Genomic DNA, 19707 nt, shown 5'->3' on the forward strand with positions numbered 1-19707 from the left:
CAAAAGGCGAAAATTTAAAACTATAAAAGTGTGGCACCAGGTGGATTCGAACCCCCGACTTTAAAAAGAAAGGACCCACGATATAAAATGCAGCGCATATATCAAATGAGCTATTCTAACTGCTAGATTGAATGGTATGAATTTGAAGCAGATTGTCAAAATCAGGTTTACTTATATTTTTTGTAGATTTTTTGTGAATTTCGACCCTAGGGCAGGGGTGCCCCTAAAAAAGTCCTATCTTAAGTTACTGCTTACATCCCAACCTATCAAAATATCACAGTTTTATTTAGGGGCAGGCCTGCCCTGAAGGACTTCTAGGCCAAAATTTATGCAAAAATCAACGCTTTAACGGACAAAATGGTGTTTCGGCCAACTTTGGAGGTTTATTGTAAAGTTGTAAATAATAAATTTTAGTTGTAAAATACAAATTTGAAAAATTAAGACATATATACGGCAGAAAACAACAAATAAAGATGGATTTTTAAATGTCACTTTTTCCGGGAAATTGTTCTCTCCTATAGGTCAATTCTTTTGTAATAGTGAATACATCCTTTGGAAATAATGTTCTTTGCAACGTCAACATATATATATATATATATATATATATATATATATATATATATATATATATATATATATATATATATATATATATATATATATATATATATAACATCGACTTCTTGTGCCTCAGAATAATATACATTTTTGGTTGATGAAAATTCAGATATAGCATATCTATAAAAACAAGCATCCTTAGTCCCATCATGATAGACTAACATATCAGCTCAATACATTTGTATATGCAATCGTGTAGAAAAAGGCCCGAAAAATCAAGTTGGACAGACTGACTGACAGACAGAATGACAGACAGACGGACACACAGAAAGGAAACCTATAGCCCCTCCTGTTTAAATAAATATGAATTACAGTCATATTTAAATTCTTTTCTTTTGATCGACGAACTACATGAAAAAACGGAAGAAAGAAGAATTCAATAATTTTAAAATATAAATAAACATTTTCATTAAAAAAAAAAAGAATTAAATAATTTGTGAAATATATATATATATATATATAAATACTTTATAATCAATGCTATTTGAATGATTAAACAAAACTGAGAATAAAGGTTACATCTTATTCTTGTATTGCCTACCTTCATTTTAAGCCATTTGTTTTATATCTTGGTTCTAATTTCTGGGGACGAATGATCTCCAGTAATTCAAGGTTAACTTTTATTTTTATGACACTACAGAAATGGATTTACCTTTATAAAAAAAAATGAGAAACTACGAAACGTAGCGCTGATCGAGATTGTTTTTCTTGTAGTGCATGACACATGTTAGACTATCAGGCGCGGATCCAGGAATTGAAGTTAGGGGGGGGGGGCGCAATAAGTAGGCAGGGGGTCTGGATTTAAGAGATTTTGTAGGGTAAAAATGAGGTCTACCAAGTAGACATTTTTACATTTTCTCGACAAAAACTATGATTTACCCTAACTTTGACAATTTTAGGGGGGGCGCGCGCCGGGTGCGCCCCCCCTTAAATCCGCCACTGACTATGGTTCTATTTGTTCAATAATAACAAATTATTCGGACAATATTGTCGTTGCACTCATGTATTAAATGAATGTGACTGTAACTAAGTTTCTTTTGGAAACATAACTTGCCTTTTTTTCTGTGGTTTTGCCATGATCTTTTATAATTTGGGTTACGAAACACTCACTGTATAGTGAAACAGACTCACTGTAGTAAGGATTTGTTGATACGATGGTTGTCGCAGACTAATTACATCCTGAGCGGACAGCGAATGTCAAAGTGATATTTTTTGACGCTATGTTAAAAAATACGCGTATGCACTATGCATGGTCAAAATAATGTCAACACCATGACATTCTAAAAAAAATCTTAATTTCGACACGATATCATGGATTACAAGAGCACTATGTAAGTTTAAAAAAAAAACGAATGACCACCCCTTGCATATGAATAGGTCAATTTTACTGGACTACCGCGATTTGGTACGAATAAAACCTGTTTTCATTATACCCGCACTTTCTGAAGAAAGTTCGGGTATATTGTTGTTATCCAGGTGCGTCCGTCTGTCTGTCCGTCCCTCTGTCTATCCGTCCGTCTTCCACACTTTCTTCCTCCTCAATCTCCTCTTTTATTTTAAGCAGTAACCATTTAATCTTTTGGAATATGATAGGTGGTGTCCTGTAGATGTGCAATTAGTTTTCAAATTTTTAATTTTACCCTAAGGTCCAAATGGGGGTCAAAATGACGTTTTTCTACAGAAACAGGTTCCCGAAATTCTCTTACATTTTACGCTGTAGCCTAATCATCTTTTGGAAGATGATTGTCCACGAACTTTATGAACAATATATTTCTGAAAGATGAACTTTTACTTCGTGGATGTTATATCACCGGAAATTGCAATTAAAAATAATCTGAACGCTCAAAAATTAAATAAAAAAAAAATAGTCATAAAAATTTCTTGAACGTTAAAGACGTATTTTTGTAACTTCCTGGGCATGCTGTTTTAACGTCGTTTGTGAATTAACTGCATGAAAATTCTTTGTCCTTATGTTCATTAGGATTTACATTTACATGTATCTGGAATTTTAAAAAAAGTTAATTTGCGTAATTTTAAGCAATATATTTGTTAACACAGCATTGTTTGTGATGCGTTTGCTATTGAAATATAACAATATATATTGTAAAATAAGATCTTTTTTTTTTTTTTAAATTTATTAAAGAAGAGTTTCTTTGAAAAAGTTCAATGAACATTTTTAATGGATGTAGACAAATCAGCCAGGAATTTCAAAAAGTTAAGAGGAGTTGAGTTTAAAATAATGATATTTGGAAAAAAAGATTTGTCAATGAAAAAATTCAACGTAGGTAAAATGACCACAAGGTCACACTTTCAATACCCTTTATAAAGCAAATAAAGATACAAGTACATACAATAAATATATTAGAGTGACAAGCAATATTATTCTAAATGAGGAACAGTGATTTTTAACACTTTAACGTTTGCGTCTAGGGTTAGCAATAAACGTGTCGTCTGATTTGAACAAGACAATTTTAAAGCTTCTGGAAGGCCTTTCGGTGTCATTTTCTGTGTATCTAGCTGTTACAAAGATAAGGCAGCGAGGAAATTACTACGTCATATTTATTCTGTCTTCATCTTCTATATTTAATGTATATTCCGTAGACAAAAGACTCTTCAAATTATTGATACTTAACAATTCGATTTAAATTTTTAAGATATTAATTGGAGAGTTTCATAAACGAAAGATATGGTATCCTTCACCACATGCAATGGTCTCTCTCTCTCTCTCTCTCGTTAGAGGAAAACTTCTTTAAATATGTGCTTAAAACATACATATTACAATAGCCTTGATATCTTGTTAGCCAAGAGTTTTTGATCCACTACTTGGGGTTGTGAGGAGATCGAGTAACGGATCAGAAACCTTTGGCTAGGGAAGATAAGTCCCTACCATTAGCGTAAGTTGATGAAAAAGTCAAATTCAGTTAAATGTATATGTTTAATTATTGAATAAATATTAAATTTTATTGTGTTTACATTGTATTAAGAAATAAATCTAGTAATTTACTTAATTACTTACGAGAGAGAGTTTAACAAAGATGTGTTTTCAAATAAAGGACTTGATATTAAATTGCATCTGTAAAGGTCGTTATTCAATACACAGTTATGCCGTAGTCTGGTTTGAAGGACATTTAGTCGTCTGTTACCGTATTCAAAGTATGATGGCGGAGCAGATTTCTTAGTACTAATTTTAGATTTGAAATTTGACATTGACTGTACATTTCTAATTTCAAGTGGAATTTTGTTCCATTCGTTAACTTCAGTAGGAATACACATAGACTTAAAAGTATGTAATCGACATTTTGGAATATCATAATTTTGAGAATTTCTTGTAGAGTAAATGGATGTGTTACAGCGCATATCTGGAAGTATGTCCATTTAAGTAATCAGGCACTAAATTATTATGCTGCTTAAATCTATCATCCCACAAAACGATTTTAGGGAACTATTTTGCGGAGTAAAAAACTTAATTTAAAAATCCCTTTAAGGACTAAAAAATTAAAATAAATCCTGCTTTCCGATAAGAAATATATAATTAAAATCGATTATAAATACAATTTTTCATAATTTACAAATTTTGTACAACAAGCGTTTACAGGAGTGTCGCAGGAACGACAACTCTGGATGTATTTCCGGATATTAAATACAGTCCAAAAAGTAATAATTAAAAATGAAAAAAATGTTAGAAAAGTAAATTTTGTTTTATACATCAACTGCGAATGACACAACTGATCAGACGGCGGTAACAATTTGCCTGGAGATCATTGATCATGATTATTATGATTTTATATTTTGTATATATATTATATTTTTCTGTTTCATTTTAATAATAAATTTCAATCCTTTATGTTTTGATTTCAATAACAATGAAATTATAAATTTATTTTGATTAATAAATTCATGTACACTAGATATCAATTTAGGAGTACCTGTTGTGTTTAATTTTCAATTCTGTAATTAAACGTTTATACTTTGTATTACTTTGAAATAAAAAAAAATACAAAAAAAATTCTTGAGTTTTTTCCTTGGAAATAATTTAATAATTTAAAAAAATGTTCAAATTTTAATTTGTATTCGACAGGAAATAGAAATATAATGCGGGATCGGGATAAAATTTAATTAAATTTAAAAAAAACCTTTTAATATGATGTTTACATATATGTATATATATTTTACTTAAATTCCCATTATTCAACATTTTCATAGTCTTTAATTCAATAAATTGATTATTATTATTATTCCATGCATTTGGGACACCTTATTCTAATTTCCTCTGTAAGACTGATATTAGCATGACCTCAATCTTAAACAACTTCCGGTTTTGTCACGTTGGATGGACTCACCGTCTCACGATTGCTAAAATGGTAAGTACATATCATTACGCATGAGTGTAAAGTGTTGTAGTCAAAGCTTTTGTCTATTGTAATATCGAACTTCAGTACAGATCATGCGATTTACCAATTGGGGCACATTAAAATTTTATATTCAAGTGTATTTTCAATTTTATTAACCTCATATCATGTTTTGTAGCATATCATTACTTAATTACATGAGAAAAAGAGTGTTGGACATTGTACTTTTGTGTTATAATTCATCATTTCAATTAGAGTAATAAAGAATATCACTGAAATTGATATTCACAATATACAGCTGATATACTGATACATAAAATATGAAGATATCAAACAGTAATCAGGCAAGCTCAAAAGTTCACTGGAACAATACAATTGGCAGCAGTACAAACACTAACCTCTAAAAACACCAGAGATGGAGGAATAAGCATCCCCTGTCAACTGGTCTTACCCAACGCTCCTTATGATCAGTTAAACAGAAAAATCTGTTGACAGTTCAGTGTGAAAATAATGGCTTAACAACGTATATGAAAACATCAGACAACATTCAACTTAACAATAAATTAAATTGTATTTGCTAACAAGTAGAGGTGTAACAATACAGCAATACATTGACTGTATTGATCGCAAGGGCTCACGATAAGTGTATCATATCGCCATGTATGTATCGTGATACAGTACAAGATAATTTTCATTGTTTTGTTTGAAACTTCTACATAAAACCTAACAAATTTTAATGTTTTTAAATGGCTGAAGAAAAGGTAGCAAAGAAAAAATACAATGTCAAGACTATAAATCCACCTATTATTAACTTTAGTCAGGGGTATCAAGATATTCTTTTTATATTTTGTATAACTGTGGAGGTTAGCAAAGAGTAATATGTTAAGATATTTCAATTGTTGACAACTGTTTCATGATACATGTTGTATTGCATGACCATATTGTGATATGTATCATATCATAAGGTAACTTGCAATACTCAGGCCTACTAACAAGGTCTTTGTATTGACTAGAGAATTTGCAAAATGTTGACTGTAAACAAGACTCTTAATATCCTTGTATCATCAACTTATTTGTCAATAACTTATCTCATTTTAGATTTTGTTCATATATAGAACATCATTTTACATATATATACATCTGTATGTATCTAAGAAAACAAATGCTCCCAAAAATGATATAAAATTGAGTTGGCAGTTAATTATTATAATTGATTTCTTTCAAATTGTGTATTTTATGCATTCTAGGGAAAAGGCAAAAATAAAGCTGCCAAGACATATGCAGCAATGAAACGGATGATAAACTTGAAAGATTCACGCATGTAAGTACATTTTAAGTTGATGTTACTTTAATTGTTGATGTATTTTCCTGTAACAGGAAGAGAGAAAATGCAACTTTTATTTTTAGTCAAACTCAGTATAGGTGGTCTTCTAACCAGGTTATTATATATGTTAACCTGTGGATGAACCTGCCTGAATTTTTGCCCCTGACTGCACCAACCCAGGCCCATTTCTGGATTAATAGCCTTTATAGAAAATTCATTATCACAATCTAAGTGCACGATGGCCATGAAACCCTCACTTAACTGTCTTACAACTTCTATACAGAAAATATGAAGAACGGCAGAAAAAGAAAAGGAAATCCAAAAAGGCAAATCCACAGAATATTACAGAGAGAAATCTGTAAGTATTAAGAAAATTATCAGTACATTTTAAAAGTGGACGAGATAAAGAGATTGGTATGGGATGAAAAACTTAATTTCATAGTTAAGAAGAGGGAGATAAAGAATCCAAAAGTTTTTTTTGTACAACATTGATAATTACACAAAAAACTAATTGGAATATGTTACAATTTTTATATTTATTGCACTTTTAGAGCATAAACATTGATTTTGATAAGTGAATTCAATACTTGAAAAAAAAATCATGGCTCATTAAATAGATCATAATTAGATATATTACATTCATACTGTAATTTATTTGTTTCAAGTTCACATAAGATATGATTGGTCTTCTCTAAAAACATTGTGGTTAAAACTTTTATTGTGTTTTTTTTCCAGGCCTCAGGCATCTTCAGCCATGTTCTTCAAATACAACACACAGCTGGGACCTCCATACCATATCATTGTGGACACAAACTTCATTAACTTCTCTATCAAAAATAAACTGGAAATCATACAGTCAATGATGGATTGTCTCTATGCTAAATGTAAGTGGATCCCAACCCAAATGCAGGATATGTCTTAACAATGAAATAAAATGATTGCTTATTGTAAAATTGCCTCGAGGAAACTGTTTTGGGCAGGGAATTTTAATTCCATGTTACCAAGGTTTTTTAAAACACTTAAAGAAATACAGAAATTTGAATATCAATAAAAAAAAAGATCATTAAGAATTTTGACCTGCACCTGTCTAATATTTGTAAACTAAATATACATGTACCCTTTCAACAAACACTTTAATCTATATTATAATATAAATATTGGAAAATGTACTTCTTTTACGTATTCTAAATGAAGATGAAGTGAAACTAAATTAAGAATGTTTCTTATAGGGACATTGAATTTCATGTCACTGGTACATGTGCATTCCTTATGCACAGACTTTTATGCAACTGACTTCCTAATTATACATTTAACAGGCTTTTCTATGCACTTAATGGAAAACAGATAATGATGTTTTTACACGTCTATAAAAGCAATTGCAAAAGTAATGGTTCCATGATCTATTTTAGGATTGTAAAGTTTTTCAACATAAAAATGAGCACAAGCATCTGACGTTTTAAACATTCCTCTTCTTGTATGTATATGATTTATATAGGGACTATAAATAGACTATATAATAATATGATTATTTTTTTTTTATTCATGAAGAGAAATTTAAATCTCAGATGCCTGTTGAATGAATAATGAATTATACCAGTACACGTATTAGCAATCAATGACAAAATCTTTCAGGTATACCCTATATAACTGACTGTGTCATGGGAGAATTGGAAAAGTTGGGCTCCAAGTATCGAGTAGCACTAAGGTAGTTCACTGCTTCTTCTTTTTTTTGTTCAAGGATGACTGCACTTAAGGACATGCAAAATTTGTGACAAAATAAACTTTCAAAACAAGCACTTTTCTTTTAATTGCATGAATGGTCAACATCTAATGTACAAATTAACATAATTACATTAAATAAAAGTATGTATTTACAAAGTACGAATCTGTTTTCAAAGGTGGGGGTCATCACAATTTATTGAATATCCATACGATAATGAGGACGCCCACTTTTTTACTGACTTTATACATAGTTGGGCTTGTTTGTCAATTGTTTTCCTTTTAACAGTAGTTGTATATTTGCATTACTAATGTTGTGTCAAATGGAGATTAATAGACAAACATGCGCTCATGGTTAAAAAGCAAAATAACTACTTATATTTGCTCTCGCTGTTGTAACCAAGGGCTCTGACATGTTGAATATTATAATTCACCACGTGATTTCTTACCTCAGGTAACTCTGTGAATACTAAATTCCGTCACGTGACTTGTAAGGTAGCATTTTTTGTGCTAATTAGGACACTGTGCTCGAACATGTTAAATTGTCGGTCATTGATTTAAATATCCTTTACTTACATGGACGTGCTCATACTGTTAATTTCATTTGGAAACCTTTGTAAATAGTGTACTTGTGCCATACAGAATAAAGAGGGAGATGGGAAAGAGTGATCTAGTATTTTTTTAATACATGTCATTGTTATTTATCTAGTCTAATTTTAGACCCATTCTTACAATTTTAGCTCCATGCACCTCTCATGCATGCCTAATGTTCAATCAAGGGCAGATAAGTGTAAAATCTCTATATTTGGAAAGATGTAAGGACAAAAACATAGAATTATTTTATTGTATCACAGTTTAAAATCATTTTAACATTTAAATTTGGTGCCAAATTGACAGAATTCTTTAGTAAATATACAAAAGTGAAATTAAATTAAGGTATTTAACAACAGAAATGACCGAAAAAGACCCAAAACTCGGTGTTAAGTGCAGTTATCCTTTTAGCCATAGTGAGAAGTTTCCAATTAAATTTTTGTATATATTTGTTTACAGCTGTGAAAAAAAAATCCATTGATGTATTTTTTTTTTAATCCTGTAGGATAGCAAGAGATCCAAGGTTTAAAAGGTTGCCATGTTTACATAAAGGAACTTATGCTGATGACTGTATTGTCCAGAGAATCACACAGGTTAAACAATTTTATTTTAATAAACAAAATCATTGTAACAATACACTACTTTCAGATTTCATTTTTCTTCAGAAAGAAGAGAAAAGATATTGAAAAATAGCTTCACATTAAAATGCACCTATATAGTGAAGTGCAGAGATGAACACTTTTGAATTATTGTGAACAAACAACACTTTTGAATTATATTGTAAACATATATCCGATAAGTTCATGAAATGTTTTAAAAGTAAATGGAATGAAAATCACTTTCCTGGAAAAGTGAATTGTGCTTGATGTAAATTTGTTTAACTGTTTTGTCTGTGCAACACCCTTTAAAATAGCATTCATTACAGTAAAAGTTTTAAGGCTAGTTTTCAAGGATGGTAAAAAAAAAATAACCTTGTTAATTAAGTCATGTGTTTTGGGTCATCTAGTAATTTTCACGAATTGGGAAAGTTTTATCGTAAATGAATTTTTAAGAATTTTGCACATGCAAAGCATTCACAACATTTTTCTCAAAAATAAGAAAACTAAATGTTAATTATGTTTGTTTGTATGGGTTTTTCTTCTTATGACAGAGATTTTTTTTTATTATACCCCCCTCCCCCCAAGGAAGTTTACTAGTAGAGGTTTATATTGGAATCGGCATGTCCATCTGTCTGTAGAAATGACTGTATCTAGACAGTTCCTAGAAACTAGTGCATGGATTTGTCTAAAAATTTTAACACTCCTTATTTACCATATAAAGATGAGCACCTGGTATTTTCATCTTGATTGGACATTTTTTCTTCATTTAACAGTTTTTTTTCTGTGTATTTTCTTTTTTTTGGGACTTAGTTATTTTGTTTTAGATTTAAAAAGGTGGCGAATCATTAAACTTTGTCAGCTGGTGCACCTTTGGTAGACAGTCTGTTGCCACTAAACCTTTAATTAAGATTATATGGCCATATGGCAAAACCCTGTCAGACTCATAATTCGAAAATTGTTTGGCTTAGGATCATCGAACTTGGTCAGTAAATTCATCTTTGGGAAGGTGTCTCACACCCTACCTTAAGGTCACTGAGACCTGTGATATTTTTTTCATAAGTTCAATAATTTCTAAATGAAAATTGGTTATAATTTTATCGAAGTATTATATTTTTTGATTTTTTTTTTTTAATTTTTAGCACAGAGGTGAATTAACAAAAAAGTTGATAATACACAGTGTATAGCATTTAGACCCAAAGTTGCAAAAACAAATCAACGTAAATATTTTAAGATTTACAGTACATACATGTATATAAGTCTGTATATGCTGTAGAATCCTCAATTTACATGAGTACTTGATATATTGCAAAATGACTTGTAGACATCATGAAATTGCAAAAAGATGAATTTGCGAATGGACTGTTGATAAAGAGATTTCATGTGTACTTCACCAACATAAAAGTGTAAGCGACTTGATTTCACAAGTGATGCTTAGCTGCAATAATGTAGCCCTCTCCAATTTTTTTTTTTTTTTGGGGGGGGGGGGGGGAGAGACCTCTCCTGAAAATATCAGATTAAAAGAAATCGGAGAGGGCTACATTATTGCAGCTAGAAATTATGCGATAATAAATTCCTAGTGTATATTTAGGAATCTACTGTATACTATTTAATAATTAATTGTATTATGTATAATAAAGAATTACATTGGCCATATTTTTAAATTCTGAATTTTTCAACTCTCAGTTTTCATTTAACTTTTTTAGACAGGGTTTCCATTTAACTTTTTTAGACAGGGTTTCCCTTTTTATATTCAAGGATTCAATGGGTGGGATGAGTTTGTGAAAGGAATATTTAGTCAGTGGTTATTAGAACCCCCAAAGAAAGAATTGTTACAAATGCTTAGAACATTCACACAACTATTTCAGCATAAGTGTTATATTGTTGCCACATGTGATAAGGACTTGAGAAGAAGAATACGTAAGATTCCAGGGGTACCTATCATGTACTTACAACAACGAAGGTAAATGGCATTATACTTTAGATTTTAATGTTTACCATCATTAGTCACCAAATAAAAAAATACATGTATTAGTTCTGGAATAATAAAGAAGTCCATATTAAAATCTACAAATGCTGTAAGCATTCTTAATAAATGTACTCCTTTTAATACCAGAATTCCAGTATGAACTAATGGAATTAAAAATGATCAAAGCAGTACTTTAAGTTTCTTAAAGTCCTTTGATATGGTCACCATCTCAATGATATCTAGCTATAATATAAAAAGATTGATTAAAGGGAAGTTTTCATTGAAATATCAAATTAATTTAAAGAATATTTAACAATAATTTTCACATTTAAATTTACAGTATTGCTGCTATAACTTTGTTAAACTATGGTAAAAGTTTTTTTAGAAGTAGTAAATGATGTAAACTGTTTGAAAACAGATGTACATCATTTAAACAATTCTGCAACAAATGTCAAATATTTTCAGATACTCTATAGAAAGAATGCCAGATGCATTTGGGGCACCCAAAACATGACGAAAGAGCATAAAGAAAGAAGCTTGGTGGTTTATTGTGATTTATTTTCTTTATAACTATTTAATTTTCCTTATAATAAATTATGAGATTATTTTTATCTGTGACCAGTTTTTATAACATGTCAGAGAATTACAGATAATGAATATTCAGCAAGTTATTAAATGAAAAGTACTGATCACCAAATTTCTGTAACACCTTATTTTTGCAAGAAAGATATTTTGTATATAAGCAAGACAAAATTTTCACAAATTTCAGTTATTGTTATACGAGTACAATATTTAAGAATCAAATATGTGCCAGAATGAAATTTTCCTGAACAGACTGTCTCTTGTGCCTGTAATTACACAAATATAAAGTTTTCTCAAATAAGAATTGATTTACATTAACAGTAGTCTGAAATTTTCAGATCTCTTTTTTGTCTCAGATTTGTGTTCCAAAAAGAATGAATCTTCATAACATTGCTTCTCGCCCCTTTTTTAATGCAGAATTATACCTTTTCAAATCTGAAAATTGTTATATTATAGCTAAAGTCTTCAAGCATAATCTGTTTAGATACTCGTAAAAGATTTTTGGGAAAGAGACTTTCAGTATATACATTATATCGATTAAATAAAATCGTGTACTTCACTGTAAAATCCCGGTTTTGCCATTACAGCTATGTAGGTCATTGTATTATTTGAATGAGAAGGCGAAGCGTCTATCAAGCGTGCGATTAGTATGAATACATTAGCGTGTGTTCGAGGTGTACTAAGTTTTATGATTAACTGACACCTAAAAACCCTCTTTTTTCGTGCTAGAGAACCGACAAAATATAAGCATACATTTTTAATTTGGCAGGCTTTGATTTTTTTTCTCCTTAACTTACGAGTTGTATTTGAAATGATTTACTAGAAATTCGTCAAATTATTTATACATTAAATACACAATGGAATTTGTAAACAGAACGTATAACGAAGGGTGCACTATTTTTCATACTTTAAAGAAACCTTTTTAAAAGAGATAATAAATCCATTTAAGCTTATTACAGTATTAGAATTTATTTCATATATATATATAATTTTGCAAAATCCGAGTGGTACAAGAAATACGTAATATTTCGAAATCCACTCCTGTACTTTTTTTTTATTTTAACAGACTCTCTCCCTGTACAAGTAGTAAGATAAACAAGCATTCTGAGAGTATTGCATTAGCAATACTAGTCCCCTACCGGCAAGTGTAATCTGGTTCCCATAAAAATTGAAAATGCCATAATTTCGTCAAAAATCAATGAAGCAGAAGGAAATGCAAACTTATTCTATAACTCACCAAGGTAATGTCACATACCAAAAATCAGCTCAATATCTGCAATCGTTTAGAAGAAAATTGCGGAAAACCCTTAAAAATTGAAGAGGTCGTAATTCCGTCAGAAATCAATGAAGCGGAACGAAATGCAAATTTGATCTGAAACTCATCAAGATACACTCACATACCAAAAATTAGCTCAATATCTGCAAGCGTTTAGGAAAAAAGTGCGGAAAACCAAGTGGGACAGACTGACAGACAGACAGAGGGACAGACAGACGGACAGACGGACGGACAGGAAACCTATAGTCCCCTCCGGTTTCACCGGTAGGGGACTAATAATAAATCACTCCAAGGTATTTTTAACGCCTTTTTCCATTCTACTGATTTTTTTAACTAATATCTAAAATTTAGATATTAAATCTTTAATTATAAGTTGATCGGACATGCGAAAAGGTCATACAAGTGCATTTTCTTGCTTTTAAACATTATGCTTTAAAAATACCTGCAAACATGGACTTTTTTACATGATCTGAAAAAAAGGAAATGTTTGTGAGATTTTGTGTCGATGTATAAAGTTATAGAATTTGCAGTGTCGTCAGAAGAAACCCGTAGCTTCCTTCTATTTAAATTAGGGGTGCATTTTGTGCAAATGATTTCATTCAGTGACTTTTCATTCGATACACAGGTCTTTTTAGCGCTCCGTACTTCATTTTTTTCTTCAATTAGAAGTATGCATTTGTGCACTCGTAACAAACAGTTTATTTTTCTAAAGATATGATGAATTGGAAATAACGGTCTCTAAAATTAATGACAGCTTTAACTGAAAAAAATCTTTTATATCTTCCAAGAGTCAATGAACGTAGCACTGATGTATATTTAGGAACAAAGGCAAATGTATAATATACACCCACAGTAATTTAAATTTTAAAATTCTGCATTTATGAGACACAAGCAGTAAGTGCAAGCTATATGCTACAGGCCTTCAATATAAATTGATATATACCGAAAAATAAACCAAACAAAATCGACTGAAATAGCGTTTAATAACAAGTAAATCAAAAATCTTAACACATCTTAATCATGAAAAAGTTTTCTCCCAGAGTTTTAATTACCCATTTGAAAATGATTTGACCATCGATAGTTCGCAGACACTATACACGATCATGACGATGTCGCATACCAGGTGTGCTCAAAGCGTGAAAGTGAATAGGTTTGAGTTACGTGTTCAGTGCTTTGTTATTCATGAGATCAAAGACGGGTTGAAATTTGTAAACAAGGTGCCTTTACTATGGAGACAAGAACCCGTGATTTTGCACCTTTTTGGAAATAACAAATGAACGCAAGACTGTTTCAATTTCTTTCATGAATGTAAATGACTAGTATAACTCTTTACATTGACCGTATTTTACGACAACTTGAAACATCCATGCGCTCATATAAAAAATGGGCTTACAAAATGGGGGTGTGGCCTAACGTCTATGAGAAATCGATATAAACAACGTACCCCTGCTATATTAACCAGATAAATACCTAATTATAGTGCAAGGAAGTAAAAACTGAAATTGAAATTAATAAACTACAATGTTTGATGGAAACATTGAGGCAAAAATATGTAGAAAATCTTTAATTTACTTTTTTGTAAATTATCGGGGGGCCAGATTTGGACGTTTAAACGATTCATCCTTTTAGACAAAATTCTGCATATTATTTATCAAATAATTACAATGAGAGACACATTTTATAATAATGTTCATGATAAGAAATCAAAACTTTTCATGCAGTATCCAGTGTAAATGCATTAGAAATTACTATAGTATACAGAAACTCTAGTATAACTTTTCAATTTCATTAGGGCCCCGCAAGGATTTGCGGATGCCTATAGTAATCACTGTCTGTCTGTCATTCTTCTGTCCATAAATTTTTTGCTTTTTCCTAAAATCTTTTTTTATGGTTGACCAATTACCGATAAGTTCAGATTTGGTATGTTGGTTGAATAGGCAGTAAGACATATTTTGATGCTAAGTTTGGTTCTATATGTCATCTGGTTTGGAGCTGGGGTGGTGGGGTAGATTACTTCATAACTTCATATAAGAATGAATGGGGAAAGAGAGATAACTACTGAGAATGTTCCTATTGTAAACTATGAAAGCTGCAATGAGTCCTTGGGATTAATTGAATTTCCTCTTGAAGAAAATCCAAAACATTATCCTTATCTGTCACATTGAGATAAATTAACACCTCTGTCTGCAAATGAAGTTTGTTTTGAAGTTAAGGTCAATTCTGAAGGATGTTTACATTCCCTGAAATGTGGATTTAAATAATGTTCACACCTTATTTTGGTTAACATACACAATGAGTTATGATTTTATTGAATTCTGAAAACAAGATATAACTAAAGATATCTTTTGTTGAAATATTATTATTTTATTTATTTATTCATTTATTTTTTGCTGCCTTATGTAAATTCAAGAATACCATTAAGTTAAACAGGTAATCAGATAATAACTTCATTTTATCATTGCTGAAAAAGTTCTTATTGTAAACTTAGAAGAAAAGGATGAGAGAGCAGTACAATAAATCCCCTGGATTAAATATCGTGCCTGCTGAAGAAAATTTAGAGGCTTATCTTTGTCACTTCAAGATTAATTAACACCTTTGTCTGCAACTGGTGTTTGTTTTGAAGTTAAGGTCAAGCCTGGGTGATATTTGCATTCACTGAAGGCTGGCATTTTATAAAACACATGCTTCATTCTTGTTTAAATATACATTTAATTGAGTTATTATAAGATATGATGTTTTTTATTGCTTTATGTAAATACACAAAAACTATTTACAGGTTGTTGGATATTTAGGAATTATCTTGAAATTCTATAAATACAGCTGCTTTTGCATATTCTTCTTCATATATTTTTAATTTTTTGTAATCAAATAAAATTCTCATTCCGTAAGCTGCGCCCTTATATTTCTACCCCTCAGGGGCCCTTGCTGACTGGTCAGTTGTCTAAATGTAGTTTGGGCCTGATGAAACATGTAATTTTAAAATGTTATTCAATCACAGTATATACATTGTATGTGAAAGTAGATACTCTATAAGTTCTTTAGCTAAAATATTAGAAATTTTAAATTTTCCACTGTAAATTTTAGTAAAGGACTATATTTGTTACCAATATCTGCCCCTGAATTCAAACTTTGATGGAAGAAATCTATAGTTATGTTCTAAACCACAGGGGTATATGCAGACTTGAGAGCATTATCGATTTTCATCAACCATAGCGTCATATGTTAGATATGACATAAAAAAGATGACGTAAATTCAAATTTTCAAGGATTTTGAGAGGAAAAAAAAAACTATTTTACGTCGATATTTTGATTAAAAGTCATAGAGCGCAGGTCTGCCCCAGCTCTATCTTTTGATATAATGTGTAGAATTATATCAATCAAATGTGTGAATATTGTTCTGGAGCGAGCTTGCGCTCAGTAAATTTTATACTCAAAATTGAACAAATTTTGCCCTTTATCTTGAAAAAAAAAAAACCCGGAAAATTCAGATAGTTTGTGACGTCACAGAAACAAGCATTGACGATAATCTACGTCCAAACCGTAATAAGTTTGGTAAATGAAGAATTTTCATACAATATATACAATTGTTTACATGCATTTCTAAGGTTAATTTGCCTTTTATGGGGGGGGGGGGGCAAAAATATGCTTTTACCTATACTAGTATATTTCTGTAATAGCTCTTAATTCCAACATCTAAAGAAGCCTTTACAGGGAATGCATGCCTCCATCAACCAAACTTCTCTTGACAAAGTTGAACATGTTTCCAGTACAAATTCCCATCCCTCGCTCCATAATCCGAAGGTTGTGGGTTCAAGTACCGGCCACGACAGACAATAAAAGAGAGGTAGAAACTGTTCCTTAGCCAAGCGCTTGCAGGCCCGTAGCAACGGTTTCAAAAGCTAAGGGGGGGGGGGCAACTTCCAAAAAAGAAATCTGACCAAAAAAAAAAAAAAACCAACCAAACAAACTAAACTGACCAAAAGTGGTGATGGGGGGGGGGGGGCTGCAACTTCCCAAAATTATCTGACAAGGAAAAAAAAAGAAAAAGAAAAAAAATACTGTCCATATCCTGGAATTTGCCAGTGCTCGACCTTTTAACATCAAAAAGTAAGGGGGCCAGCATCTAAAGGAAAATTTACTATAGCAAAATACTCAGAAAAAAGTGGGGTCCCCTTCGGCTCCCCCCGCGTTCTACGGGCCTGGCTTTGAAGTGAAAGTTGCAGGTCTTTCAGATGGGACCTTAAAAAACGAGTCCCTGTGTCACAGTAGGCGCTGGCACGATAAAAAGCCCTCACAGGTCAATGGCCCCGAGTGCCGAGTAAAAGTCTAAATTTTAAGCCCTTCACCGGTATATGGTGATATGAGTGAAAAATTCAAGAATGGGATGTAAAGTAACATACAATCAATCAAATTCCCATGCAATATCAACAAGAGGCCAGGGGCCACAACATTCACTCGAGTAACTTTGACCCTGCTGTTCTTAGCATCTTTGAAACAAGTACGAAGTTGAAAAGTCACATATAGACTGATATAGTAGCAATTATCCTATAAAATCTGACAATCAAATAAAAATACGATTCCTGATTCCCGAATCTCAAAGCTAAAATAAATAATGGAACTGAAATTATTTTTTATTTCATTAATGCGTGTTTAATTCAACTACCCTCCTAATGAGATTTCAGTCTGTCTTTACCGTAAGTCTACAATGATCCTTTTGGTATATTGATCTCGATGTACAGGTAAACTTCGGTATCTCGACATCGGATATGTCGACAACCTGGGATATGTCGACGTCCTTCCGCGGTCCCGGCAGTATTTACTATATAAATGATTTGCAAAAACTCTGATATGTCGACCTCGGTTATGTCGACAACCCGGGTTATCTCGACGTATATTCCCAGTCCCAAGAGCAAAATTTACCTGGTATATGTCGACATCGGCAATAATGAATTTTCTGCTCTACTGAACCTAACTGTTTGTCAGATAGGGTCGCTCGTCACGCACGGACGACTCCGGGTATCTCGACGTCGTCAATTTAAAATTTCACACCTTTCACACCCTTGTTTTGACTGCACGCTGCTAATTAATTCTATAGACTGTGTTTGTATGTGAATCCCAAGCCTCGGCGTCTTCGAGAAGTTTATTGCTTAATGTTCAGCTTGGGTAATATCATCGCTAAATCTACACGATTCTGCGTAAATGTACAGACGGTTATTTATATCGAAACCTAACATAACTTTTAAATTTGAAAAATGTAACTAAATTACAATGAATAACAAACACACGGAATAATTCAAAGTAAGGAATTAAAAGATGTTTTAATGATCTTTTGAAGTTGAAATGTATGCAACAGGAAACAATCCAATTAAGGACACGATTGACAGAATCAGGCCTAATTCATGCATCTGTAACATCACTACGTTAGTTTAAATACACAAATCTCTTTAAAAAATTAATTTTAATGTACATTCTTCCGGAATTAAATAAGAAAAAAATACGCATTTAATTTTTTCCGTATATCGGATGTCGACTTTATGCGGTTCGAAGTTTATAGAGCGCATTTCGTATCCTCTTCTGACAAAAAGGCAAGTTACACGCGAATGCTGTGACTTTGTGAATTTAGAAAGATTTCGATAAAAAACACGTTTTATAAACAAGATTTTTAAGATAACTTCTTAGATTTTTAATAAAAATAGAGGGAATTCTGAAATATGTTGAGCTACAGTGTATATTGAAGTCATGTACATATAATAAGCTTGTCTGTTTTGTATGCAATGAAATCTTGGACGTCAAGTCTCAACTCTGATATCTCGACACCTCGGATATCTCGACATTTTCCGATGGTCCCGTCGATGTCGAGATAACGAAGTTTACCTGTATTTTCATAGCATTCAAATTTCAGTTTGTGTGGTAACTGTATACCATACAGTTTCAAAGTACAGTATCATGTATAAAGGCAAATTATCAAAATCCTGTCTCTCAAAAATTAAAAAGATGTAAGTTATATTAAACTGCCCGGAGCATTTTTTGCAAAGTGGGTCAAAAGTATAGGGTTAAGTGGTCTTCAACGCTGGCATTTTTCAGAATGTTTTATGACAAACAGTGTAAATGCTAAATAGCATGAACTTGCGTCTTAAATGTCAATAATGTGTTGTATATCGGCACTACTATTTTGAAAAGTAGGTCAAATTCAAGGGTCACAACATCGGTAATCATGGTATTTCACAAAAGCCGTAGTGCCAAGCAATATACATGTATATGCAAAATATCAAATTCATACCTCTTACAGTTGTTTAAGATACAAGATGTGACAGGCGGACGGACAGCTAGACAAAAATCATGTCAAAAGTGTAGATTCTGAATTGTTCAATATTTCATGATCCCTGGGCCTTAGGGTAGGACCACAAGTGTAAAGTTTTGAACCAAAAAAAAAAAAAAAAAAAGAATTCTCGAGAACAGTATTGGGCCAAATTTAGTCTTATGTAGAACAAAATTATATATTCATTAATATGTGAAATAATTTTTTGTACAAGTTTGCACAATGGGGGTTGGGGTGGTAGGTTTCAACATTGAATGCAGGCAACCTGGGCATTTAGCCTATATGCCAGTTGTTACCCTTGATACAGATCAGTGAAGTATTTCACCAAAAACTTGCCAACTCTGCATTCAAAACACGATTTGCA

The 19707-nt window shown here is 31.8% G+C and overlaps 2 protein-coding genes across 2 annotated transcripts in view; one reads left to right on the forward strand and one right to left on the reverse strand.

The window, feature by feature from the left end:
* Window positions 1–19707, forward strand: part of LOC133182209 (poly [ADP-ribose] polymerase 1-like) — a 550802-nt gene that overhangs the window by 378891 nt on the left and 152204 nt on the right. The window contains exons 28-34 of the mRNA XM_061316963.1: window positions 6222–6288; window positions 6575–6649; window positions 7027–7175; window positions 7924–7996; window positions 9107–9194; window positions 11066–11160; window positions 11632–11679. Coding sequence (XP_061172947.1) covers window positions 6222–6288; window positions 6575–6649; window positions 7027–7175; window positions 7924–7996; window positions 9107–9194; window positions 11066–11160; window positions 11632–11679 — 595 coding nt within the window. The remainder of the gene's footprint in view (window positions 1–6221; window positions 6289–6574; window positions 6650–7026; window positions 7176–7923; window positions 7997–9106; window positions 9195–11065; window positions 11161–11631; window positions 11680–19707) is intronic.
* Window positions 1–19707, reverse strand: part of LOC133182217 (COMM domain-containing protein 10-like) — a 249974-nt gene that overhangs the window by 42391 nt on the left and 187876 nt on the right. The window lies entirely within an intron of this gene.

Source organism: Saccostrea echinata, unplaced genomic scaffold (assembly GCF_033153115.1).
Source record: "Saccostrea echinata isolate AGI-Se365-2 ecotype Australia unplaced genomic scaffold, CSIRO_AGI_Sech_v1 ptg000009l, whole genome shotgun sequence".
Classification (NCBI taxonomy): Eukaryota; Metazoa; Mollusca; class Bivalvia; order Ostreida; family Ostreidae; genus Saccostrea; species Saccostrea echinata.